Raw genomic sequence first — 26,773 nt, 5'->3', positions numbered from 1 at the left:
TGGATTTAGTGACTACAATGAATTAAAATACATAGTTCAATAAATGAGAAACTACTCTTACTAATAGCATATGTAATTAAGATGGTGGGTAATTAGGGCTTAATATGAGTACCAATTGTGAACTGTGGGATAAGTAATCAGCCTTGTAAGAATATTGAAGTCTAAGTCGGCTCACTCACTTGAAGGGGAAACTAGTGGAGAAAAGTGAATGTAGTCTAGAAAGACAAGATATGGAAATAATATGACTTGGACTCAGGTGGATATGGCTGATAAATTGGCTTAACTTAGTGTTGTATAGTCTTTACACATTGTAGCTTCAGTTTTCTTTTCAAGCATCCATTATTGAGCATATTTTCTTGGTGAGCAATAGAAGTGCTGCATGAAAGTCCCATGCGTGGTGCCTGACATATAGCAATCCCAATACACATATTGCCTGTGTAAGTTACTGAGACTCGGACAGAATTTAAAAGAATTTGAGTGGCATTTCTTTTTTTAACCTTCTCACTAAATGTTGTGAACATCAAAGTGTTTTAAATTTCAGATTTCTCATTTAAATGAAAATAGACCAATGATATTATATTAAGAAATTTGTTATTTTCTTTCCTGAAGATTGTGATAAGAAGATGTTAATTACTTGAAAAATTCATAAGTAAAAAAATGACTGCTATTGCATAATCTTATCTCATACGCTGCATAATTGCTCACTCTTGCAAAGTCTAGTGAAATATTTTTCCTTCCCTATAAAATGCACAATTAGAAGCAGGCAGGACATATTAGATAAGATTGGAATGAGAAATTGGCAAAAAATAATAATTAAGACTCTTAAAATGTTTAGCCATCTGTTGCAAAGTCAGGAGAATGGTTAAAAAAAAAAAATCCTAATTTGTAAAAATCACAACCATAGAACTTGAAACCCTGGGGAAATATTCCACACAAATGTATGCACTTATTTTTCTTTATACCTAGCTAGTGGATATATCAAAATATGAAATATGTATGATGCTGTTTTCATTACAGTTTCTTCCAGCTATCTGGTTCCTCAGAAATGAGAGAAGCCCTCACGGCAGAGAATCTGGCCGCGTGGAGCACACAACAGCTCATTATGGCATATGAGGCTTTTCATCATGGGCCCTTGTCTTTCTCCAGATCCCCCAGCCTGTTCTGCTGTGCATTGTTTTGCTCCTTAGTTACTCATCTTTACTTTTTACTCAAATTAGCATGCTACAGTCTTTCCCATCTGTTTGTATGCGAGTAACTGCTTTCTTCTCTAACTTCCGTGTTCTTGATATCTCTGTAGCTGTAGTCTTGGACCATTATAATTTCTTTTAGCAAAAGTTATCAGTTATCTATCAATTCTAAGATATCAGATTGCCTTTATCATTTTCTCTCTAATTTGATAGCTTTAAAAAATGTCCTTGACTGCCTTGACAACATGCCCTTTGTACTATGCCCACTCCTGAGGGTGAAGGAATGAGGGTTTTTTTTGTTTTGTTTTGTTTTTGTTTTGTTTTTTAGAGGAAGAGTTTGCCATTGAGGAGCTTGTATTCTTCCTGGTGAGACACATGCAGTAGAATCCTGACAGGCTGACTGGTTTATTAGCATACATGTAATCCTCCTTGTGAGAAGCTACTTCCTGTTTCTGGGTTGCCAGCATTCTTGGGTGGAAAAAAAAAAAAAAAAAGATTCAGGGCACTTGAAAACATAGCTAAACAAAATGCTTGCATTTTTACATATAATATTTATGTCACTTTGTTCTTAGCGTTTTGGTTTTGTCTTGTATATGTTAAAGCATCTCACATATGTTAAAGTAATAGTCACAGAGATTTTATTGGACTGGTGAAGCCGTCCTTAAGATATATAGTTCCTTAAGAACAGTACAGGGCCACACTGCTCAGCAGAATTGTCAACAGTCGTGGACAAGTTCTGTATGCATATTTGCCCAGTTCAACAGCTACTAGATACATGTAGCCAACTTGGCACTGGAGACTGGGAATGGACCTAGGATTATTTGAAAGTGAACTTTTTAAATGAATTACTTTAAGGCAACTTAAATAGTCACTTCTGGTTAGTGACTATCTTTAACACAGCACAGGCAATGGGCAAAGCAAGCCTAGTAGTGACATAAACATCCCACTCACAGTTCACTAACCATCATAGCTAACTACCTCCACTAAGTTTGGATGCACTGAAAATTAAGTCACCCCATAAATAATCTCTGAACAGACTTTTCAGGACTCTAAAGATAAAACACCAATAGTTTGGCTCAAATGGGATCTATTTATTTTATTGAGTCTTCCTTGGGCTCAGATGCTTACATGACATATGAGGCCATTGTGTTCAATTGTTACTACATGTAGTGAGGCCTGTTCTGAGCTCTGCAGGACTTCTTGGATAACAATGCTGTCTACACACTAGCAAGGAGACCCAAGAGCCCAAGGTTTACTTCTTCACACCTTAAGAACACAAAAACAAGCATTGTTCCTTAGTTTTTCTGGAAATTTCCCAGAACTATCTCACTTGAGCATCCTGGCTCGTGAACAACCCAGAATCAGTCACTCCTACAATAGAATTGATTGCATCAGGAATGTCAGAGGAATACTGGCCATTCACTCCAGATGTCTAGGTAGAGTTTATGTAGTTCTCAGATATGTAAAAGTGAAAGGCTGCCAACCCTCCTCCTCCCAATGGGGAAATGGAGCCTGGCGACTCTCCTATTCAAAGTGGGAATTTTCATACAGAAGCTGTGCTTTCCCTTGGTGAATTTCTTCAGACCTCCATTGCCCGCTCACCATTCAAATACAAAACCCTAAGTATCCGGACTCTGTGAGTCTTCCTCCTACTCCACTCCCAGCATGGCTGCTGAAGTCTCACAGTTCAACACAGTCATTTTCCCTTGGTCCCTAGATTATACTTAAACACTTACTGTCCCTCCTAACGGTGTCATTTCTCTAATGGCCAGAGTTGTGGTTTATTTTTATGTTGTCAACAGTGCAGATAACAATATCTTTATGTGACACAGCTGTGCTATTTTATATTGTTTTTCTAATGACCAACTACTGCAAAGCATAAATGTGTGCAAACCTCTAATTGGTACAAAATGCATGCTTTATTGGGTTTTTTAAATGGTAAGAATATAATGGAATCGTATTGAGTTCTTCATATTGTCGTTGTGCCTGGCTTGTTAAACAAATACCATGTTCCTCTGTGGCATGCTCTGTGTCTGCTGTGATGGAAACCGTGGTTGAGTAATAAAGAACATTTATATCAAGAGGAACATGAAGCATAGTGAGCCTAATGGTGTTTTAGCTTCAAGCATCGTGCTTTGCCACATTATAAAGTATCAACAATCGAGACTGTGGCAGCTTGTTTTAATGTGATATTCAGCAACATCATAAAAATTCAAGTTTGAAAATAATAATATAGGTTAATGGACAGATACATTTATGAGACAGGAGTACATAGCAGTTCTCTCTTTGCTAGATAGTATTCTTCTTTAAAATTGTAATGTATTATAATGCAGTTACATCCGGAATGTTATCCCCTAACTTGTATTTTCCTGTTCCCCCACCCCTATGACCCTATTTACCCTATTCCCCTCCCCTAGCCCTCTGACAGAAGGGGATCTCCTCCCCTACCATATGGCCATAGCCTATCAGGTCTCATCAGGATAGCCTGCTTCCCTTTCCTTGTTGTGCTGCCGGGCCTCCCCACCAAGGGGAAGTGATCAAAGCAGGGGGAGCTAGATAGTGTTGTAAGCATCCTACCTACATAGCTTACTGATCTCATAAAATAACCCCGCACACATATCTCATTGTTGCTTGCTGGTGTATAGTCCTGGGAACACCCAGGGATGTAGTTCCTTGATTCTGCCTTCACTTCATGTGCTATAGAGCCACAGGTGCAGTGCAGGCTTGAAGACAGCAAGTGCTACTTCACATCTCTGCCCCTCATTCCTTGGGCTTAAGAAAATATCAGCTACTTAGTATCACTGAAAAGGGAAGTTTTGCTGAAAGTAAAGCACTGCATTGTATCCATTATAATAAAAACAGAAAATCAAATCCATTTAACTTGTACCATTTGCAAACTAACTTCAGTGCAACCATACCTAATGTTCAAAACATCTACGATAATATGAGGCACTACAAACATCAAACGGTGCAAAATATGTTAGTCTCTACCTACAAAAAGTCTATGTTCAAAATCTGTTAGATTTCTTTAGGGGAATAGGTAGGTTTGTGAATGTATAAATAATAAACATTTTATATGTGTTTCAAAATTCCATGCAGAAGTTTCTTAAAATGTATTTTAATTCATGTACAACACGCTATAAAATTACGAAGAATAATTATTAGCTTTTACTGATGTTCTTAGAGACTGATATTATGTTTCCATTATAGTTGCCTATAAATGCATGCAAAATGACTTCTCTTGGGACTTATTAAGAGAATATACTTGGTTTCTTGAAGACATGGTATACCTACTTATTGCAAACGCACAAAATGATTTTATAAGCTGCATAGAAGAGAAAGTGATAGAGATTAAAAATGGTCTGCACAACTAGGCTGATTTTTGGGGATCCAAATCAGGAAAGAAAATGCTATATAGGTCAGTGATGAAAATCTGTGCTAGGGTGGCATGGTAGCAGTGTAAGCCCAACATTGGCTTTAAAGTACGTTGATTGAATTGTTGACTTTGGAGATCCTAAGAACATCCAAGGGGTGAATCGTATGAGGTCACAGGAAAATACAAAGTGCAGTAAGAGAAGGTGGTGTGCTGCATTTGGAAACACTCTGACTGTTTGTTAGGTCTCAGATCTCTCTGTCTCTGTCTGCCTGTCTGTCTGTCTGTTTGTCTGTCTCAGCCTCCTCCTCCTCCTCCTCCTCTTCCTCCTCCTTCTTCTTCTTCTTCTTTCTCTCTCTCTCTCTCTCTCTCTCTCTCTCTCTCTCTCTCTCTCTCTCTCTCTCTCTCTCTCTCTCTCTCTCTCAGAATCTAAAAGACAAAAATTCAGGTGGTTTGTATGAACAGGGAGCTTGTGAGTTTGAAATTTTTCCTTGTTATAGGTTGAGACTTTATGCAGGTTAGAAAGTATTGTTCAGCCTCATAGAGAAGATATTGGACATTGCATATGTTTTACGTGTAATTGGAGGTTTAATGGAGATGAGATTGGAATAGAGCTTAGAGGACAGAGGCTAGCCATCTTCCTAGTGGCCATGAATTGATTTCTACTTATTCACAAAATGGAGATTGGACAAGACAGAAAGTACTATTAGGTGTGTCCTTTAGTGTTGTTATTCTTCCTAGAGTTTCATTACTAATTCAAGCTTCTCAAATAGAGTAGTTTTCACAGTTGACCCATTCAGTTATTTTCTAAATAAGACAGGAGACCAGGGAAATGAAAGCAAACTTCTCATTCAGCACTTGGGCTCCACCAGAAGCTGTGGTTATACTGAGAACTTTGAACGGATTAAGAGATAGTCTGTGATTTTCACTTGCTCAGAGTCAGATTTCAAGAGACTTTATTTAGCTATTCCATAACAAACATGAGCATCCTCCGAACCTTCAGTTGACATAGTCCTTTAATAATACTTCCAAGCACTCTCATAAAGGCTGTAACTTTTATCTTCTTACTTCTGGTCTCAGACTTGGAGTTGTTCCATCATTGCCTGCGTGAATGCAGTAATGTTATTCAGCATTACTCCGAAGAGGTTAGGCTCAGATGAGTATTCTAAAAGGACTCCAAGAACTTTCAGGACCTCCCAGTCATTAGGTTTGGGTTTTGTGTGTTTGTGTGATGATTTGCTTTAGGCGTTCTCAGCTCCTTTGTCTTGATCTTGGGGTCTACCTTCACTGCTGACTGTCTATCCACCTTACAGGCTGTACTTCTGCCTGCCCTCTGTCTTCACTAATGCATCTCTCCTGCATTGATACACGTGAAGCAAGGAGGAGCCTACAGTCCAGCCCTGTTTTCTGACATTTCTCTAGTTTTCTCATAGTCTTTATATTTAGTGAGAATTTAATTGTCTATACAAAGTATTTTGATCATATCTACCCCTATGCCCCTCCTGCCCCCTCTCCTAACCCCCAACATATCCTCTCCTAACTTCATGTCATTTTTCACTCCTTAAACCAACTAAGTCCAGTTAGTGCCACCATGTACATGAGTGTAAGACCACTGGAACATGGTCAACTTACCAGAGGCCACAGTAAAACAAAAACAGTGAAAACAAAAATAACAAAACAAAGCCAAATAACTGTCTCTCCTCTCATACCATATCAACTACCAATTTCTCTGTGGCTGAGGTGGGGCCTCATATGCCCCTCCCTCATTCATTCTGCAATGTTGACTGGCTTGTTCTTGTGCAAGTCTTAAACAGGGAACCACACAAGATACTGATTGACAGAAGGAGGTGCTAATTTCTGGCTCTTTAAGCGCTCTGCCACATGTTCTGGAGTGTTCTCTGAGCTTTCTTCAGCATCTGCTTCCCATTCTGGTCTTTTTCTATCTGTTGGTGTTTTTGTTGGTAGTTAGCCTAGCTTTTACACCCAAAATTGAAGACTGATCAAGATAATCTCAACTTCTTTCCCTTTAAATCATAATCTGAGATCTGAATCCACAACTGTAGACAGCACAGGCAGTGTTATTTTTCTTGGGGATTTTTATTGGGTTTTTTTTTGTTGTTGTTGTTGTTTTGTTTTGTGTTGATTTGTTTTTGCTTTTTTTTTTTTTTTTTTTTTTTTTTTTTGAGACATAGTTTCTCTGTGTAGCCTTTGCTGCCCTGAACTCCTTTCATAGACCAGGCTGGCCTGAAAATCATAGCAAACCTCTGCCTTCCCTGAGTACTGGGATTAAAGGCATGTGTCACAACACCTGGCTCACTGACAATTATTTGGCAAGTTTGTTATCTGAGTTTTGGTGGAATTCAGGGTCTAATGCTTTTTAGCCAATATTAATCACTAAGCTGTTGTCCAGAGTTTGAAACTTCATGTCTCTTGTTGATCCTGGGTTGGTCCTTCTGAGATATTTACCCTTAAGAGTTTTGAAGTAGGTTGTCCCTATCTTGGTCCCCAACACTTCCTCTAGATTTTATTCTTTTACTGCTAATGTTTAAGCCATCCATTCTAGACCACTGGATTCACCTTTGCCTCCATCCTCTTCCTCTCCTCTTATCCAGGCTGATAGTTTTTCTTCCATCTGTTTTTTTTTTTTTTTTTTTTTTTTTTTAAGAACTGACCACCTTTCTCAGTCTTTATTTTTTTTTTCTTTCATAATCCCAGGATAAACTTTCCATGGAACAAATGCTCAGTAGATATTTTATGAGAGGAGTGTGTCATTCTTCCTTTTGCCAGATGTTTATTACTAATGAAGAAATCGTGAATCTAAATAAAGCCAACAGTTAGGAACCCAGCCGTATTTCTTTATTTGTACCCTAAGAAAGCAAAACATTTAAACCACCTGAGACAGAAGATCTGTTCAAAAACAAAAACAAAATGTCGTTCTTTGAATCCTTCCAACCTCTACAAACCACATCTCTAATTAAAGTCTTAGCTACCGGATAACATGTTGTTGTTAAAGCCATGTCAGCACTGTGGCATGTTTAGTGGGTGACAGCACAGGTGATCTACTTCGCTGCTGGATGTTAGATAGCACAGGCTACCCACTTAGTGGTTGGGTTTCTCATTGGAAACTTCTGTGAAGAAGTATGGTGGCCCCCCCCTTGTTAACTGTAACTTTAAAAAGGCAAAGCATGCTGAAATTCTACATAATTTTATTTTTAAAGTGAAAGAAATATCATTTCAATAATTTCCTCAGTGTCTTATTGAGTTACGGTGAGGCACAATTATGCCTGTTAAATTGATTTACCAGATGGAAGGCTATATTTAATATTTAGCTGATTAAATTGTACGAGACTGGAATTTCATCATATACCGTAAAGATCTTATATAAAAGTAAAATTACTCACTACATTTTATAAAATAATTAGAGGTTAAGCTTCATCCTTTTTTATTTACATTGAACAAAGAGGGAAAACTGTTCTTAAGCATCAGCATCATGATATTTGGCTTAATAATTTAATATTTCAGATGGGTTCTCTAAGCGAGAAACATAAAAATTGGAAATTGTTTGCTTACTATGGCTATTTAATTATCTTAAAAGTGCTATTAGTATTTTAAGGATAAATAAAATATTCTTAATTTATACTCAATAGAACACTCAGTGATTCAAATTAAAAAAATACACTCTTTTTGCCTTTTTGTATTGTGTCTAAGCAAACATACTAATAAAACATTTGCTTTTTGTATGAGATTAAATACTACTAAGTGGTAAGTAGTAATTATAATAAATTGTTATCTTTTGCTAAGCATTGGGATATATCATTAATAATTCTCTTTACTACCCTACCTTATCACTTAGAAATAAGACAATATAAACATGGTTGAGTATATGTCCCTGTTGTGTGCTGGAGCATCTTCTGGGTATATTCCAAGGAGTGGAATAGCTGGGTCTTGAGGAAGCCCTATTCCCATTTTTCTGAGATAGCACCAGATAGATTTCCAAAGTGGCTGTACTAGTTTGCATTCCCACCAGCAATGAAGGAGTGTTCCTCTCTCCCCACATCTTCGCCAGCATGTGGTGTCACTTGAATTTTTGATCTTAGCCATTCTGATGGGTGTAAGATAGAATCTCAGAGTTGTTTTGATTTGCATTTCCCTGATGACTAAGGAGGTTGAGCATTTCTTTAAGTGTTTCTCAGCCATTTGATATTCCTCTGTTGAGAATTCTCTGTTTAGTTCCAAGCCGCATTTCTCAATTGGGTTATTTGGTTTGGTGGTGTTTAGCTTCTTGAGTTCTTTATATATTTTGGATATTAGACCTTTGTCAGATGTAGGGTTGGTGAAGATTTTTCGCAGTCTGTAGGCTGTCGCTTTGTTCTCTTGACAGTGTCTCCAGCCTTACAGAAGCTTCTCAGCCTCATGAGGTCCCATTTATTAATTGTTGACATTAAGGCCTGGCCTGTTGGTGTTCTGTTCAGGAAATTGTCTCCTGTGCCAATATGTTCCAGGCTCTTCCTTACTTTTTCTTCTAAGTGACTTAGTGTCTCTGGTTTTATGTTGAGGTCTTTAATCCACTTGGATTTGAGTTTTGTGCAAGGTGACAAATATGGGTCCAGTTGCATTTTAGCAGCCTTATTCATAATAGCCAGATCATGGAAACAGCCTAAGTGTCCCTCAGTAGAAGAATGGATAAAGAAACTGTGGTACATATACACTATGGAATACTACTCAGCTATTAAAAGCAAGGAATTCCCGAAATTTGTGGATAAATGGATTGAGCTAGAAATTATCATAATGCGTGAGTTAACCCAGAAGCAGAAAGACTTAAATAGTATATACTCACTTATATCTGCATACTAGCCCAAGGGGCATGTCCCACTAAAGCCTTCACTTACCAGGAAACTGGGACAGAGGGGAGGACATCCTGTTGGGACTCTAGATAGAGACGCATGGGAGAATGGCAAAGTAGAAGGACCCAGAGGGTCCTAGAAACCTACAAGTAGAACATTATGATAGGCAGATTTGGGCCCAGGGGTCCCGCTCAAACTAAGGCACCAGCCAAGGACAATACAGGCGGTAAACTTTAAACCCCTACCCAGATCTAGCCAATGGTCAGAACAGTCTCCACAGTTGAGTGGAGAGTGGGATATGACTTTCTCAGGTACTCTGGTGCCTCACATTTGACCATGTCCCCTGTAGGGGGAGACCTGGTGGCACTCAGAGGAAGGACAGCAGGTTACCGAGAAGAGACTTGATACCCTATGAGCATATACAGGGGGAGGTAATCCCCCTCAGGAACAGTCATAGGGGAGGGGAATAAGGGGAAAAAGGGAGGGAGGGAAGAATGGGAGGACACATTGAGATGTAACAAGAATAAATTAATAATAAAAAATTTTTTAAAAAAAGAAATAAGACAATAAATACACATCCCAGTAAACCGTACCCACTCAGAGCTAGCATCCTCCAAGGAACCAGACTTCCAAAACAATGTCCATCTTGGAATGCTTGAGTCAGTGCAATCAGTTCCCAATGGCTGCTGTAACACATTTCCATAACTCTAAGTGGTAAGAGAACAAGCACATCTATTATCTAACAGTTCTATATGTCAAGTGTGGCATGAGTCTCACTGGGCTAGCGTCACATTTCAGCAGAGCTGTGCCTCTGTGTGGAGTCTCCAAGTGGGCATCTTTTCCTGCTTCCTCTATCTTCTGAATGCTGCCAGCAGTCTCTGATATAGACTCCACCTACAAAACCAAACATGGTCAGTCTTGCTTTTCTCCAGCTATGTGATCTGACATGCACTAGTTCTCTTTTATTCCTGTAGAGGAAAACTATGTGACACCAGAGGATCCACTTGAAGCCAGGATAGTATCTTAGCAACATTAAATCCATCTTTATCTTTAATTCATGCTTTACTATGTAATATACTGTTCAGGCAGGTATCTGCACTTTCGGTTTCTACAGATTCCTCCAACTGTCTCCCTACTGGGTGTGTAGACTTCCCTCACTATTGTTATGCTTTAAATAACAGTATAACAAATATCACCACATCATTCACACTTTATAGGTCAGTGTGAGTAATCTAAGTTGTAGGCAAGTCCTCTATTTATTTTTTGTTGTTGTTGTTTGGTTGGTTTGGTTTGGTTTGGTTTTCTGAGACAGTGTTTTTCTGTGTAGCACTGCTGTCCTAGACTCGCTTTGTAGACCAGGCTGGCTCACAGAGATCCACCTGCCTTTGCTTCCCAGGTGCTGGGGTTAAAGGTGTGCAGCACCACACCTGGTTCCTCTATTGTTTTATATGAGGGCATGACCATCTACCTATGCCAGACTTTTAAGAGAAAAGTGAAGCAAATGGAAGTGTTTTAAAGAATATGTAAGTTCCTGGGACAGGACACATAATATATTGTCACACGAAAACAATATTATATGTAATTTGATTCTAATCCTCATAATTCTTTACATGTAAAACACAAAAGATATGTGTTATCAGAGTATGTTACGTTGTCCATGCTTCAACATCCGAAACACATATGGTTTGTATAATCAGAAGAAAGTAATGAGTATTATATGTTGAACGCTTGAGAAGATTCACCATGAACTGTAGGAATTCACACATATTACCACAAATGTGTCTAGTTATTGGAAGTCAGACTTCCCCTAAGTGGTTTTTAAAGATTTTATATATGAATTTCATATTTTTAAATGGCTATAATTAGACATAATATCATAATGTAGAAACTGACTCATAACATTAAAGATTCATATTATACAAGCCGAGAGAGTTACTTATACTAAATACCACTTTCAAAGATTCATAATGCTTTGTCTAATTAGAGAGCTTTTTGGGTTTTGGGTTTTATTTTGGTTTTTTGGTTTGTTTTATTGTTTTCTTTTTCTTTTTTTTCTTTTTTTTTTTTTTTTTGAGACAGGATTTCTCTGTGTATCCTTCGCTGTCCCAGACTCGCTTTGTAGACCAGGCTGGCCTCAAACTCACAGAGATCCGTGCATCTGGCTTAACTATGGAACTTTTAATTATAGTAAGTTGCATCTCTTTTTTTTTTCATTCATAGTCTTTCTATGTCGCCTTAAGCCATTCTCTAGCTCTTTGCCCTTCTTCCTGTCTCCCAAGCACTGGGATTGTTACCAGAATGAGATACCATGTCTGATGATCTAGTGCCTTTTAACTCACTAGGTTAGAGAGCATAGCGAGCCTCCCAGTGTCTTTCATAATGGTCATATGTACTGATGAGACATTTACAAAAGGAGCATAAATGATAAGCAGGAGCTATCCCGGGAAGCATAATCTCCAGGACACAGACTGAACAGTTGCTAGACTGTCCCCTTTCAAGTGACAAAGTGCTACAGACATCAGTTTCTAAGACAGAGGACAGGTAGAGAATGGCAAGGAAAACTTCAGCGGGTTAAAAGGGGTGTGCCTGAATGGACAGATGCCCAGCACACCAGCGCAGAATGAATCATGCCACAGAGAGGATCTCAGGTTGGAATTAGACATGTGACCTTCTCCTGTGATCCTAGAGCTAGACATTTAAGGCAGGTGCCCTAACTCCTTGAATTTTCCAAACCAAGACCTGTTAGTATAATGAAATCTTTAGTAACCTACTCTTACTCTTGATTAATAGTCATCCTAGCTAATATTCTGAAATTATTTATTTAAGATATTATTTGCATAAGTGTTTCTTAACTCAATGGCCTCCTTTTTTCCCCTTATAATCATTCCTAATGGAGATTTTTTGCATTCCATAATGTGTGATATTTGAATATTTATGACAAAATTATTAGTGTAAGGAACATTCATAACTAGGATTAAACAGCTGGAGACATGGCTCCCAGATAAGAGTGCTGGCTGCTCTTCCTATTTCAATTACGTGCATCCACATTGTGCCACAAAATAATCCAAAATTCTAGTTCCAAGAGTCTGTTTCACCCCTCTGACCTCTATGGGCCGTCATTCATGGTCGTGCATTGATAAACATACAGGCAAAATGCCTATACACATAAAATACAATAATAGTTTAATTTTTAAAACTTTACTGAGACAAAATGTACTCAGTAGGTACCCATTGTCAATAGCTAGTGATACATTTTTTAAAAAATGAGTAGAATTTATACTTTAAAAACAAAGAAAATATGTGGTCAGTTACTAATAAAACATTTTAAATAATAATGAAAGTCTGCAGAAGAATTAGTACTTTTACAGTTTTAACAGATAGTGTTGCACTGAGCTCAGGAGTCTACCACTTGTAGGCATGTGTCAGTCTTCTTGTGGTTTTCATTTTACTGGTTGTGTTTTATTTTAGTATAATTTCCTTAGTCTTACATGGTGTCGGGTCCCAGCCCGGGGGAAAAATCGAATCAGGATTCACCTGAAAGAGGGAGTAGGGATTGAAAGTAGGATAAAGAGATGTGAGAAATAACGAATCAAGTCAGGAAATTTCTGGTCAAGATTCACTTTATTGCCGACTAGCAGGAACATATATAGGGCAAGGTCAATAGGATCTATTCTTATCTCACTCACCCTAGCCCCCGGGCAGGAATGCAATAGCCTAAACCGCTCCCTGTAGAACTTCCTAGTTCTCTGAGTAGTTCCTTGTAAGAACTTCCTAGATCCTCTGGGTGGTTCCAAGTTGAGACTTCTCTACTTCTTTCAAAGGTAAATAGTCCAAGGATAGCCTAGAACACAAGACCTCGCGGTGAGGTAAAGGTCAGCAACTCGAAGGTCACAGCATACAGCCTAAGCACAGGATTTCTGACATGGCAGAATTTGTCATGGGTCCCCACAATATGGGCCACATCAGGTATTCAGAGAGAACTACCTTTCAATCTTTTGCCACAATGTACAATGAACAATATTGCTATTGTACTTTCATAGATAACTAAACAATTTGCCAAGATTAATCTTCTCTCCCATGATTAGGGTTAGCACATATAAAAGTTAGCACCAGAGTTTGATTCATGTCTGCCTGTGTCAGCGGCCTTCACACTTCCACAGAGGGTTTCCTATGGGTCTGTATGCATATGTACACAAGCAAATCATGATTTTCCTGGCTCATCCTTAACACAACACCCTGTGGCACACCAGTTTCCTACTGTGTCCCATCCTGGGCCACATAGCAGGGATTTCTAACTTGTTAAACCATGCTTCTAGTACTCAGCATACTCCTGATGTCCTGATTTGATTCTTATGCCCAGCAAGTACATTCTGCACCACAGGGATGAGTAGGAGAATAAAGCTTTAAAAGCCTTTCATTCAAGAACCATTATTCAGATGTGTGTTCTGACTTTTGCTCTTTTTTCTTTGAAATGAGATAAGAAAAGGGTCCTGGGTCCATTCTGCTTACGGTGTATTTTTTTTTTTTTTTCAACCCTGGACCTTGGAGATAATTTTTGATGTAAGCTTTTCCTATGAGCAGGCAGACACATTCAGATGGTACACACACTAAAAATCAGGTCTTCTTTAGGTTTCGACTCATTGAAATGTAGAGGGTAGCTTTGAGGTAGAGAAGAGCTGACTAGTACAACTAGCTGTGAAGTGCATTCTTGGAGAAGCAGATGTTCTCCCACCATCAGTCATCTTCTGGCCTCTCAGGATTCATAAGTGTGTAACATGGAGATCTCCAGCTTTTAATGGAGATTAGAGCATTGGAAGGAAAGTTTGAGAGAAAGATAGACAGACAGACACACAGACACAGACACAGACACACAGTCACACAGAGAAAGTGAAAGTAACTCTAAGGCTACAAGAGCTGCTCCGTAATCCTCTTGCCTGGGTGTTTGTATCATCTCCAGCAGTGCTAGTAGGGCCTGCAATTCTTGAAACTGAGTGTGTGGAGTTATGCAAAGGCTTTCTTGGGGTGACTATCTGTCATTATACTCTCATCCTCATCCTCACCACTGACATTTAAGTCTCTGGTGACTACAAATTGCTGAAAGACAGAAGCTTTTGCTGGAACCATTGGGTATGGCCTTGCCTCAAAAGCATTTACATTGCACAGTTTTCAAATATGCATTTATGTTGCAGTTTCTGGTGTGTCCATGATTTCTGGTGTTTGGAAATTCAGGTGTTTTCTAGATTTACAAAATCATATATATATATATATATATATATATATATATATATATAATATTTTGCATGCTAATATTGCTATCATCTTCCCATACTGATGACTAATGATGTCTCAACATTGCCTACTGTCCCTGATGCCATATATTCTCTGGTTTAAAACTAACAAATGCCTTATTTAAGACATTATTCCATTCAATTCTCTATTAACTGCAGCTTATAAAGACTCTTAATTAGAGTCGAGTCGTCTATGCCAACAATGTGATGGATGGATGAGAAAAGGGAGAAAGGCTATGGAACTTACTATAATTGCTAACTGGCAATGTTGTCTACATAGCAGTGAACAGGGTTAAAGGGATGTGGAGACACCCAGAAAATGGCAAGAGTGAGAAGCCACTGCCTCATGAAGTGACAAGTCAGTGGTTTTGTTCTTTCTGGGCTCCATATTTTTACTGTTTAGTCCATCACTTACCAGGAAACTGGGACAGAAGGGAGGAAATCCTATTGGGACTCTAGATGAGAGAAGCATGGGAGAATAGCAAAGTAGAAGGATCCAGAGGGTCCTAGAAACCTACAAGTAGAACATTATGATAGGCAGATTTGGGCCCAGGGGTCCCGCTCAAACTAAAGCACCAGTCAAGGACAATATAGGCGGTAAATTTTAAACCCCTACTCAGATCTAGCCAATGGTCAGAACATTCTCCACAGTTGAGTGGAGAGTGGGATATGACTTTCTCACATACTCTGTTGCCTCACATTTGACCATGTTCCCTGGAGGGGGAGACCTGGTGGCACTCAGCGGAAGGACAGCAGGTTACCGAGAAGAGACTTGATACCCTATGAGCATATACAGGGGGAGGTAATCCCCCTCAGGAACAGTCATAGGGGAGGGGAATAATGGGAAAATGGGAGGGTAGGAAGAATGGGAGGATACAAGGGATGGGATAAACATTGAGATGTAACAAGAATAAATTAATTAAAAAAATGTAAAAAAAAAAAGAAAGTTGTACAAAGATCTGAATCTAAACAAACAAACAAACAAACAAACAACAACAACAAAATCCAAATCCAAACTCTTTTTTTTTCTGAGTGGATCATGGGTAAAACAGAGAGAGTGCCAGTATAGTAAAGATTAGAGACTCACAGACCTTCATTCCTATAATGTCAGTATTTTCAGGCACAGTATCAAATACACAATAAAAAAACAAAAGAGCTTGCTTTATTTTTATATACAAGAAATACAGTAGTTCTCAGTTTAAGTTGACAGCCACAGGGAAGAGAATAGGGAGCAAAAAAGTACAGGCAATTGATGTCTTAAGGGTGTGGGTATGTGGGTGTGCTCTGAGCTCTACTGCTACCATTCTTTCAAAGGAAAGACTTAATTGAGCAGAAACTCCAAGAATGTTATGTCTAGTGTGGATGGCCACAGGCACTTTAAAAAAGCTGTCTTCTAGTTTGTATGAGGTCCTTCTGTAAGGAAAAGAGGAGCATCTAGCACATTTAGGATAGGTCAGGGTGCTTACACACAGACTAGGCTTTGTCTTATTACCTTTGTAAACTTGGACAAGTTATCCACCCTCTGTAGTTTGACTGCCTCATAAATACTATAACATTATAGATAGAGTCTATGGCATATGCATGTTTTATGTGTGAGATAGTTAGTATTGATAAAATAGTTGGGATTCTATTGCAACAATGAAAACATGATATAATGTTAGTTGTCATTAAAAACAATCTTATGTTCACACCACATCCTCCTCCTCTTCCTTTTCCTCCTCTTCCTCCTCCACCACTACCACCACTGCTACCACCATCTAGGATTCTGCTACACAAAGTTGGAACTCAATGCTTCCATCCTTTAACATAATTATTTTAAAATGTAATGATAACTATATATATTCACTATTTGGAATAATATAGCTAAAGAAATAGTTATATATATATGTATATATGTATGTATGTACACACACACACACATCTATATATATACATACATACATATATGGGTAGTTTGAGATTGTGCTTTCAAGCATATATCTTAACTCCAAACTTTCAATCCCAGCTTGGTCAGCCTCCTTTTTCATGACCAGATGCTGAGGGCATAGAAAGAGTCACTCAGTGACACTGGGTCATGTTGTGTTGTTGTGTTGGGTGTGTTTTTCCAGAGTTTTAGGGTAGAAGCTACCGATGAAGAAATATCTCTGGAGTCAAAGTTAGACATAAATTATGCTCTGCAGAGGTGTCTTCTTATTGCCAGGAGTCAGGTCAGAGTCTCCAAGCTCCCATTAAGTCACTGTTTTAGTGGCTGTTTAAGTTCAGTCTTGAGAGAATTCAGAGGCCAGCCAATGAAGAATAATAAATCTTCCTCGGACCTACCCATAATTAGTGATTAAACCTCCCATTAACAATTACAGTTGTGCTAGATAAAAGTTAAGTAGAAAAGTTATTTTTGTTTCCATTTCACATTCTTGTTAAGAGAAAGATGACAACTTATTTTATAAAATGATTACTATATGTGTCTGTTTGATTAACTTAGAGTTAACACTTATATGTTTTGGTTTTTAATTCAAGAAGATTGGACTGGGAGAAGATCAGCTTTCTTCTTTTTTTTTTTTTTTAAGTGTCAACACAGGAGCAGTTGGCTCTTTATTTTTTAATTTTTATCTATTTTCTTTGTCTCAATTCCCAGCCTCAGAGCCCAACTTGAAGGTGCGGTCCAGGTTAAAACAGAAAGTGGCAGAGAGGAGAAGCAGCCCCTTACTCAGGCGGAAGGATGGAAATGTTGTCACTTCATTCAAGAAGCGAGTGTTTGAGGTGACAGGTAATTGAGGATTGGGTAGTCACTAACACTTGCTGGTCATAGGATTTTTTTTTTTTAAGTTTAGAATAAATACTCCCAGTTATTATTAAAACTTATTCTGAGAACTACTTCTTGAAAGGCAGTTTATTTGAAAACACAAATAGTTCAGTCAACCTTGCTATGTATTCACCAGCTGTATTGTGCAGGAAATGAAAGGGGGAGTTAAACAGCTATGTGTCAATCAATGCACAGCAAGCAGCACCAAAGCTTGCCCTGTTCTTAAAAACAGACAGTCCATTTGGGAAATGCCAACCAATAGACTATAACTCTTAATGAAATCTGATCAGAAATGAGCTGAGGGAGGCTCAAGAAAAGCATGCCCCTCCCCCTCAGACGTGAACATAGGAAATACAACTGGGAAAATTAAACTATGTGGAACAGCAGAACCTTGGCTTTTCAACAAATTTACAGAACTCATAAAGGACTTTATGTGTTTACTAGTGACCTGGGACTCATGGCAGGAGGGGGAAACACTGCTCTTTATGAAGGGGAAAAGATCGTCATTTTCACTAGTCTCAAATGGAAGAGTTTATATTTTTTTAGCTGCCTGGTTGGCAGTGGGGTGAACATGTTAGGAAATTCAACCTGATGACTTACAAACCCCCTCATCCCATTTGTGCTTGTTACGAAATAAGAGAAGTACGTAAGGTTACAAGAACCTAGCAGGTTAGCCCCAATCATACTGCCAACTGCTTTTCAAGGTTAAGGGAATCTGAGGGGCTACACAGAGAAATGACTGGTACTTGGATGGTTCCTCCAAGCGCAGGAGGAAGAGGTTATGGTCTGAAGCTATGTTCTCCTTCTGAAAGAAGTGAGACTGTTCTAGTGTAGGCAGCTGGTGTTAGCTCTCCCCAGAGCAGATCTCACTCATCATGTGTGTGGTAAATGAATGGGTTTCCTGTCTCTCCTTTAGCGAGAACAAGATTAGGAGGAGAGTCAAGAGAAGAGTCTGAAAGGGGTGAAATAATGGGGCAGCTTAAAATTTTGACAGATTATTTCAGTTTGTAAAAAAAAAAATCTCAGTCTCCTCTCTAATTACAATAGATTGGTGGTGTTATGTGAAAAAAAAAAACTGTTAGTGATTACATTTTGAAAACTTTATCCTTGGAGAATGAGAATTTTTGAAGAAATGAACAATATTTATCTTCAATACCAACATAATCACAAGTTTATACTAATCGAATCCTAAGTTTGAAAGTACAGATTTTTTTCTTAATTTTATATGATAAAAACCCATCCTTCTTGTCTCATGTAGGATGGGAAGTGAGCCTTCTGTGTGTACTACTGTATACGCTTCCAGCATCTGGGCTGACACTACAGATAATTTAATAAACATTTTGTTACTTTTTAAAATTTAAACTAGGTTTCCCTCTGAATCTAAATGTATCTGGAAGATCTGAACTTCAGCACACAGGTGTCTTCACCTGGGTCCCATGCTGCTTCTCAGTGGACTTTCGCTCAACTTGAGTGAGCTCTGCATTTTGATGGAGAATGGTTTAGGTGCCCAGGTGGAGACTAGCACAGTACCACAGCAGTCAGAATGTCATTTCTCTCAGGCTCTGCTCTACCTTTTTTTTTTTTTCTCCTTCCCCTTTACAGGTGCACGTGCCTGTTCTTTTGTCTTTTTTCTCCTCTTCACAATTGATGTGTAAAAGAAAATTGTCATTTCACACATTTCCAAATTCTACTATTTTGTTTCTCTCTTTCTCCCAAAAGTTCATCTTTTAAAATTTTTATATGTTGACTTACCCCCCGCCTACTGGGATCCCTCCTCTCCATCTCTATTTATTTATTCTTCTTCTATCCAGTTCTAGATTTATTCTTTCTCTTAGGTCCTCCCAGTTTATCCCCAATAGCCCTCACCACTTGTACTCAGATCCTAACCAATTTGTGGTGTGCGGCCTGTTACAGTAGTTGCTATGTGGAATACTTACCCAAATTCTGGCCTGGGGAGATAGCTCAGTGGTTAAGAGTATTTGCTGTGCTTCTTCAGGCCCTGAGTTTGTTTCAGAGCAGCTCACAACTGCTTGTACCCACAACTCCAAGGGCCTTTACTCCTCTTCTAGCCTCTCTGAGGACTCACACAAACAAATATATATACACAGAGAAACATGAAACACACAAATAACTAAAAAATAAAATAAATCTCTAAAGAATCCAGCATTCCAAAGGAAGTCAGACTAAAATTTTTAAGAATTAAAGGCAAGAAACACTATGTACATGAAAGCAGCGTGCCTGAAGATAACATTTAACAACAAAACAAAGAATGAGAGGCAATACAGCCTCAGACTTGGGCATATGTCTGTATTTAGGGGTTGATAACAAATGTAGTAATGAAGACAGAAGAAAGGTTAGGAGTCTGGGATTGTGTTGTCACAAGCAGTAACATTTGATGGTGTTTGAAGGAAAAGTTGCAGTTCACAGCGGGTAAACCATGGCGTGCAGGAATGAGTTGGCCTTGAAAGAACAGTGCTACCCAGGAATTATTATTTTCTCTCAGATGAACGGTCAGTGCCAGATGAAGGGGGCAATCCCAGAGAAGAGGGATAATTGCAGATGAGGGGGGCAATCCCAAACTAGCAGGGCATGATGATTTTGAGGAATTGATGGCAATAAATCTGGGAGCAGTACAAGGGGTAGGGTAGGGTTGTGGGTGAGAATTCATGAGATATCACTAAAGAGAGGAGGGGATTGAATGTTGTGGCTTTGAAAAGCTTAAGAAGAATTCGAGTACACAGTCACAGCATGGAAAGGCAATATACAGGTGGGATGAGGTCCAGCCCTGGGTCTGTGATGAGTGTGAGGCAGTGCCCCTGAGCAGCAGGGGTGGATATGACCTGGTGGATACGACACACTGAGGAAATACTCAAAGTGACTGCAGAGGGTGGGAAGGACTGATCAATGGATAAACGTCTAATGTGCAATATGATGACTTCTGCAGATATATTTCTAGGAATTGGAATTTTCAATGTTAATTAGATGTATTATTAAGTACATTACTTTCGTTACATGTTGAGTTCTATATGAATTTTGTATCTGAAGATTAGCAAATAAATAGTCTATGTTGATTTCAAACTTTTGCCTCAAGGAATTTCTTGTTAATTGGTATTTAAATATTTACACTACATAAATTTGACAAGTTTTCATGTCCTAGAAATTCAGACTGGATAAGTTAAAGTCACTGCCATGTTGAAAAGCTATCAATGCAACGTTGTAGATTTTTTTTTCTTCAGACAGTTTGATTGTCATGTACTATAATAAGATATACCCTGAATATCAAATGAAAAATAATGTTTAGTTCAGCATCAACACCAGTTTCCCTGAGATTCTCTTGTACTGACAGCTTGCTTTTACTCCATATGCAAATTTACTATCTCTATCACTGTATACCTTTATGATATCATGAGAGTAAGTAAAGACCATGCCTTTGTTTCCTTTCTTCATGAATGGCTTCTGTGACATTTTATAGCTCTGCATTTTTAAAAAAAGCTGTTAATATCATATGGTACTTTTGGCAGTTGAAAACAAAGGAGAGAAAGTAATAGAAAACTTTAGAAACGTTCCGAACATTTTCTCCATTCTTTCTGTATAGTGCTTGTCATTCACACAGTAGTAAAGTGAATCATGCCTGGTGCTACCTAATGCAGCCAGTGGAGCTCATCTTTGTATATTGTTTATGAATGCATGTGTATTTCACCATGTTTTTCAGAATCCTCAGTCAGTAGCAGCTCTCCAGGGTCAGGTCCCAGCTCACCAAACAATGGGCCCACTGTAAATGTTACTGAAAATGAGGCTTCAGTTCTGCCTCCCACACCTCACCCTGAGGTAAGCCCCCTCTTCGTCTACCTCTGGAAATGGTTTCTATGATACAAAGTGCTATATCTGAGTCTAGGCTTCCTCACTTTCACACATTAGAAATCTATAAACAGCCAAGATATTTCCTAACCGTGATGAATGAATATTAGTTGTGTTTTGTACTATTTCACATTTGTTATAGCTTATTACGTGGATTTAAATAAACTTGATTATATTTAGAGATATATGTTTTGAAGACCATCCATGTTGGAAAAATACTGAAATGCAAACCAAAATCAATACATTCTCAACTATGCTAAATCTGTATTGCCCAATGATATGCCACTTTGTAGTTGTACCTGGGTACTGTTTTTTTTTTTTTTTTTCCTGATAAGCATAGACCCATAAGTAAGCAAACTAGGTCCAAGTAAGCCTCTCACAGTCACTACTAACAATGTAGGTTTTATTCATTTTATCTGAAGAATAATAGAAAACAACTATTTGTCTGTATTATGATTACGGGAGCTAGAACATCACTGAAAAAACATTTATTTAGTATTTACTACATGGTGGTCATTTTACCTGGTGAAATAGATACAACGATAAATAAAAATGTGAACACCATTAGTGCAACTGATTTTATATAGAATATTGCTTTAAAATATTAACATTTGTTGTAATCAGTGACACAATATTAGGAAGATAGTGACTGTCAGCAAGAGTCAGGTGCTCTCTGTATTAGACTGTACTAAAGTAGCCACATTAATGCCGCTATTCTGACTCTAGGCTGAAGGCATATCAGCCTTCCTATTCATGATGCCTCCTCCTTCCTAGTCCTCCTCTCTGGAAGAAGAGTTGTGACTACTTTTCAGATGGAACTGTTACTTGCATTTGTCTTTTAGAGTCTTTGTACTTTCAGACTAAAAGGAATTGATCAAATCTGTCATAGGTTGGGTTTTATCTATAGATTTTTTACCATGGCATTATCCATAGTGTACCAAAGTACTTCTACCTATAGGGGTATCACTTTAACGTCTCCTGACATAATCCACTGATATTAAACAGTCATCTTTACTGACAGAAATGTCCTCAAGGCAAGAGTGCCATCGCTCTGTAACTTCATACATTTCCCATGCACACACAAACACATATGCAAACGAATAAATTACTAGATGTTATGCAATCATTAGGTGAAATATAAATAATATAAATGGATGCTTTAAAGGCCTCATATTCTTGACTTTGACTTTTGATATCTTATGAACTCAAACAAAAACAAAAAACTAAACCAAAACAACAAAAAACTCAAGGTAGACTAGAAAGCCTAGTGCTGAGCAAGGAGAACACTACAAAACACTGCAGACACTCTCAGGACTGGGTTGGGATCCCAACGACTCACTCCTAAACTCTTTGGGAGGTGTCTCACCTCACGCCAAGAGGAGCAGATTCTCTGCTGGAAAAGTTGTAACTCTGAGTTCGTCTGTGAGTATTACAGCCTCATATTGCTTTTTTGACTTCAAACATCCCCATATGTGCAGACCCCCGGGAACCTGCCCAGAGCAGCCGTGAGTTTTCCCTGGAGTTGGACGTCTTCTTCTAGATTCTTAAACTTCTACACTGTGTGCCAGAGACCAGGCATAGAAAGGATAAAAGGTCTTGCTTATGACCGTCTCTCAGTTACTTGAAGGGTAGTATTTGGATGCCTGCATTAGTCTTTAAGACCTTCATTAGTTTCCTGTTTCTTATTATCCTGTCACTACTTCTTCATTATACTCCACAAAATGAAGTGTGAGATAGCATGCTCTATGACTACTGTAGATACTTGTGATCACACATGTAAATCAGACTTTCAGGTATTGGGTTGCATCCCCACGTTGAGCTATTTTCTATAACTCATTAATTAATTTCTAAGTAAAAAACAAGTTCATCACCAATAGCAATTAGCATGGTTCTCAGTAGCTACATAAACACTAATAGGCTTTGATCAGTCCTAGGGCTATTTGTACTGTTGAAAAATGACAGCATATGATACTACATTCAACAGCACAGATAATTCTCAGAGATAAAATGTAAGTGACTCTACATTTGGTCATTAATAGCTTATTCACATTTTATTACATTCAGAAAGGGTTATAAGATTTGTCTGAGCATGTTTAGTAAAGGGATATAAAAGAGTGAGGACAATACTTGAGAACTGATTACACTTCAGGCAGGAGGACAAAGAGTGTGGTTTGAGAGTTACTAACTGTGTCAGTTCACTGCTTAATAAAATAATCATAAAAACCAGGAAGAAGTGTTGGTGAAAATAAATGGAAAATGGAGGGTTTTTTCTTCTTCTAGCTATTTGTGACCTACTAAATTTTCTAGATCGTCTACTCTATTTTAAACATGTATCTATATATGTGTATATAGCTGTTTACATGTTTCTATATAGCAAAAGAGGGAGAGGCAGTTTATTTATTTTCTTTCAATCCATGTTGTATTCCTAAATCTCCTATTCTCACAAATTAGGTTTTGATATTCTAGCTTTCCAGCTAACTGTTGAACATATTCTGTCACTGCAAATCTTTCCTCCCACCCCCACCAGTCAAAAAAGAAAAACAAAACAAAGCAGAAGGAAATGTGATTTAATGGAGTTTAAAGGGTAGAGGGATTTCTCCAGGTCAGTGGCAGGACATTCACTTCCAAAGCTCACAAGGCTAGTTCAAAAGCAAGCAGTGACTTACCTCATAATGAATTAATTGTGTGCATGAACTGTGATCCAAAAGGCCAGGTGGGCAGACCTTTATGCACTGATGGGGAGCCTCTCTGTGGCCCAGAACCAAAAATGCAACCCTGATGGCTAACATCTGTTTTCTGCTGTATTGCATTCACAGAGCGCTGTCATGTAATTCATTCTGGATAGGTGAGGAGGCAGCAGAAGTTAGGCAGACTATCCGCAGATTAACATCCTAGCCATGGCACATTACCACCTAGAGAAACCGGACACAGGAAAGGGTGGTGCTCTCATTTAGAGTTCACTGTGTGATTTTTACATTAACCTCCAAGGTTAATAATAGAATGTGGTTTCATAAGTGACAGAAAGTTAGAGATCAAAATTACTTCCAACTTTATCCTCAGTTGTGTAATCCGTCATTTGCAAAATACCCTGCTTTGATGAAATAATACAAATGGGTTTTCAACGTAAAGGGATACATGTCTCAAGTTTACACTCAGCGAAGGATAGAGAGCAAGCTAAAGCTAGCCTGTAAAACATGGTGAAAACCTGTCTCAATAGGAGAAAAGCAAAGAGAGGGCTGAGTGTGTCTCTTTGTGGTGCAGTTCTTACCTAGCACACAGAAGGTCAATCTCAGGCAACAACTTAATATATATATATATATATATCATGGGTGTGAATATCTCTCTCTGTACCATGCCTGTAAGTAGGATTTATCACCTAATTCATTCAGACCACATATAAATAAATGGCATTCTATTTGCATTTGCTGCTTAGGATTTGCAAAAAGCACACCTAAAGTTCTTGAGCTCTTAGGTGATAATGATTTTGTTTTCTGTACTGTAAGCAGTAAGTCCTAGATAAGGCAGAGGCAGGAGCAGGAATGACTGAAAAAGTGCCTGTGACTGCAACTCAGGATGCACAGACTGTAGTGGGTGTCTAAGTATGCTGTCTGAAGGCCGGCCTCAAACATAGCTACAAAACCAACTCCTTCATTACTATTGGTCAAGTTGCCAAACTCTTATTAATCCTCAGATTTCTGATTGATTAAAAGATGGCAATACCTGTTTCTGCCACTTTGCTGAAAGGAGTCAAACGTTAGCAAGGCAGATAGTACATTCTGAAACTTGAAAGAAGTTCACTTTTGTTGTTGTCGTCAGTGTGGGCTCTTCACAGGGAGACCTCATTAGGTGTTTGTCTTTGGGCCAGCAGCGCTCATGTGAGAATGAGTCTCCATCTGCTCCAACCACTCATGGTCTGTTTCTTCTATTTTGTACATATGCTCAGTCCCAGAGTCCAGACTGTGAGAGATATTCACTTTACTCCTTTGTCAACTTGGTTGGGAACTAAAACCTCAAGAGTATCTGTTTCCAGATCCTGGCAGAGATGTCTTTAGCCATCTAGTTACTTGGATTGTTGATGCTATGGGCCTGTGGGTCCAAATAGGCTCTGTCACTGGCAGCAGCGTGCCTCCAGATCCAATAGACTTACTTGATAGCTATCTTTACAGGAGTCAGGTTGCTGGATTTTTCCCAGTCAAATATTAGTGACTATGTCTGATGTTACATTTTAAAATAATTTTTCCAGCAAAACCAAATGATTTTAAAAAATGATTCTAATAAAAAGGATAAGTGTTCTAGGATCTCTGGCAATGACATTTGTGTTGCTCTAGCCTCACATGACTCATCTGCCTCTGTTTTGTAATAGTTGTTATGACATTTGATTTCCCACTGTCTTATTGTCTATGTTGGTGCCTCAGAGCTATGCTTTATATGGCAGCAATTAAAACTTGTCTCCCTACATTGAAAAGAAGTTGTGATGACACAATAATCACATGAGCCAATATTGCAAACAAGAGCTTTTATAGTGTTAAAGTTCAGATTTAGAAAACAAACCCCCAGGACTCTTAGCAGCTCAGCAGGACTAGCTGCTTTTCCAGAGGACCCATATTCAGTTTCCAGCACCCGTGTTGGGTGGTATACAGTCACTTAAAACTCCAGTTCCATTGAATCTGACACCTTCTTCTGGTTTTCTCAGCCACCCAAACAGATAAGCACATATGCACACACATACATTTAAACACAATTAAAATTCCAACTTCCTGTTTTCTCTAATGGAGTCTCTGCATATACCAGCCACATTCCGAGGCAGGCCCCATGCCCAGGAGTAGTTTGCCAATGCCAAACAGACTCCATGTTCTCTTTGTGGGTTGTTTGTTGACTTTGTTTTGGTATTTCTTGTCTTGGTTTGTTTGTTTATTTTAATTTTCACTTTTATTTTACTGTGTGTTACTGTTTTGAGAGAGAGAGACAGAGACACAGAGACAGAGAGACAGAGACAGAGAGACACAGAGACACAGAGAGAAAGAGACAGAGAGAGAGACAGAGACATAGAGGGAGAGAGAAAGGAGGAAGGAAGGAAGGAAGGAAGGGAAGGAAGGAAGGAAGGAGTTGGAAAAGCTTAAGAATAGAATGTATAAAACTTGTTATTATTGTCATAATTTTGGTCTAAATTTTTTTAGTAATATGCTCTTCAGTAAAAAGTTAAAACTTAGCGAGTTTTACTTTCTGAAAATAATTCTTTTTTGTTATGAGAATCATTGTATCTCATTTTTGTTCCTAAAAGAAGCGTAGAAACAAACCATCTTGAAAAATACGGCTAGAGCCAGTTTGCAAATATTATATCATTAAGGTGTCTTTTAAAATGTGGCTGTCTTGTTTTTAAATAGTCTACAATTTTTAAGTCAAAGTTGATTGGCATGAGTATG

At 38.5% G+C, this 26,773-nt stretch overlaps 1 protein-coding gene across 1 annotated transcript in view; it reads left to right on the top strand.

Annotated features, from left to right (window-relative positions):
• Hdac9 (histone deacetylase 9) overlaps nucleotides 1–26,773 on the top strand; it is a 792,898-nt gene that overhangs the window by 411,821 nt on the left and 354,304 nt on the right. The window contains exons 7-8 of the mRNA XM_051144941.1: nucleotides 17,325–17,456; nucleotides 21,205–21,320. Coding sequence (XP_051000898.1) covers nucleotides 17,325–17,456; nucleotides 21,205–21,320 — 248 coding nt within the window. The remainder of the gene's footprint in view (nucleotides 1–17,324; nucleotides 17,457–21,204; nucleotides 21,321–26,773) is intronic.

This window comes from Acomys russatus, chromosome 1, assembly GCF_903995435.1.
Source record: "Acomys russatus chromosome 1, mAcoRus1.1, whole genome shotgun sequence".
Taxonomy (NCBI): Eukaryota; Metazoa; Chordata; class Mammalia; order Rodentia; family Muridae; genus Acomys; species Acomys russatus.
The sequence above is the reverse complement of the archived record's forward strand: the minus strand, read 5'-3'. Positions and strand labels throughout refer to the sequence as shown.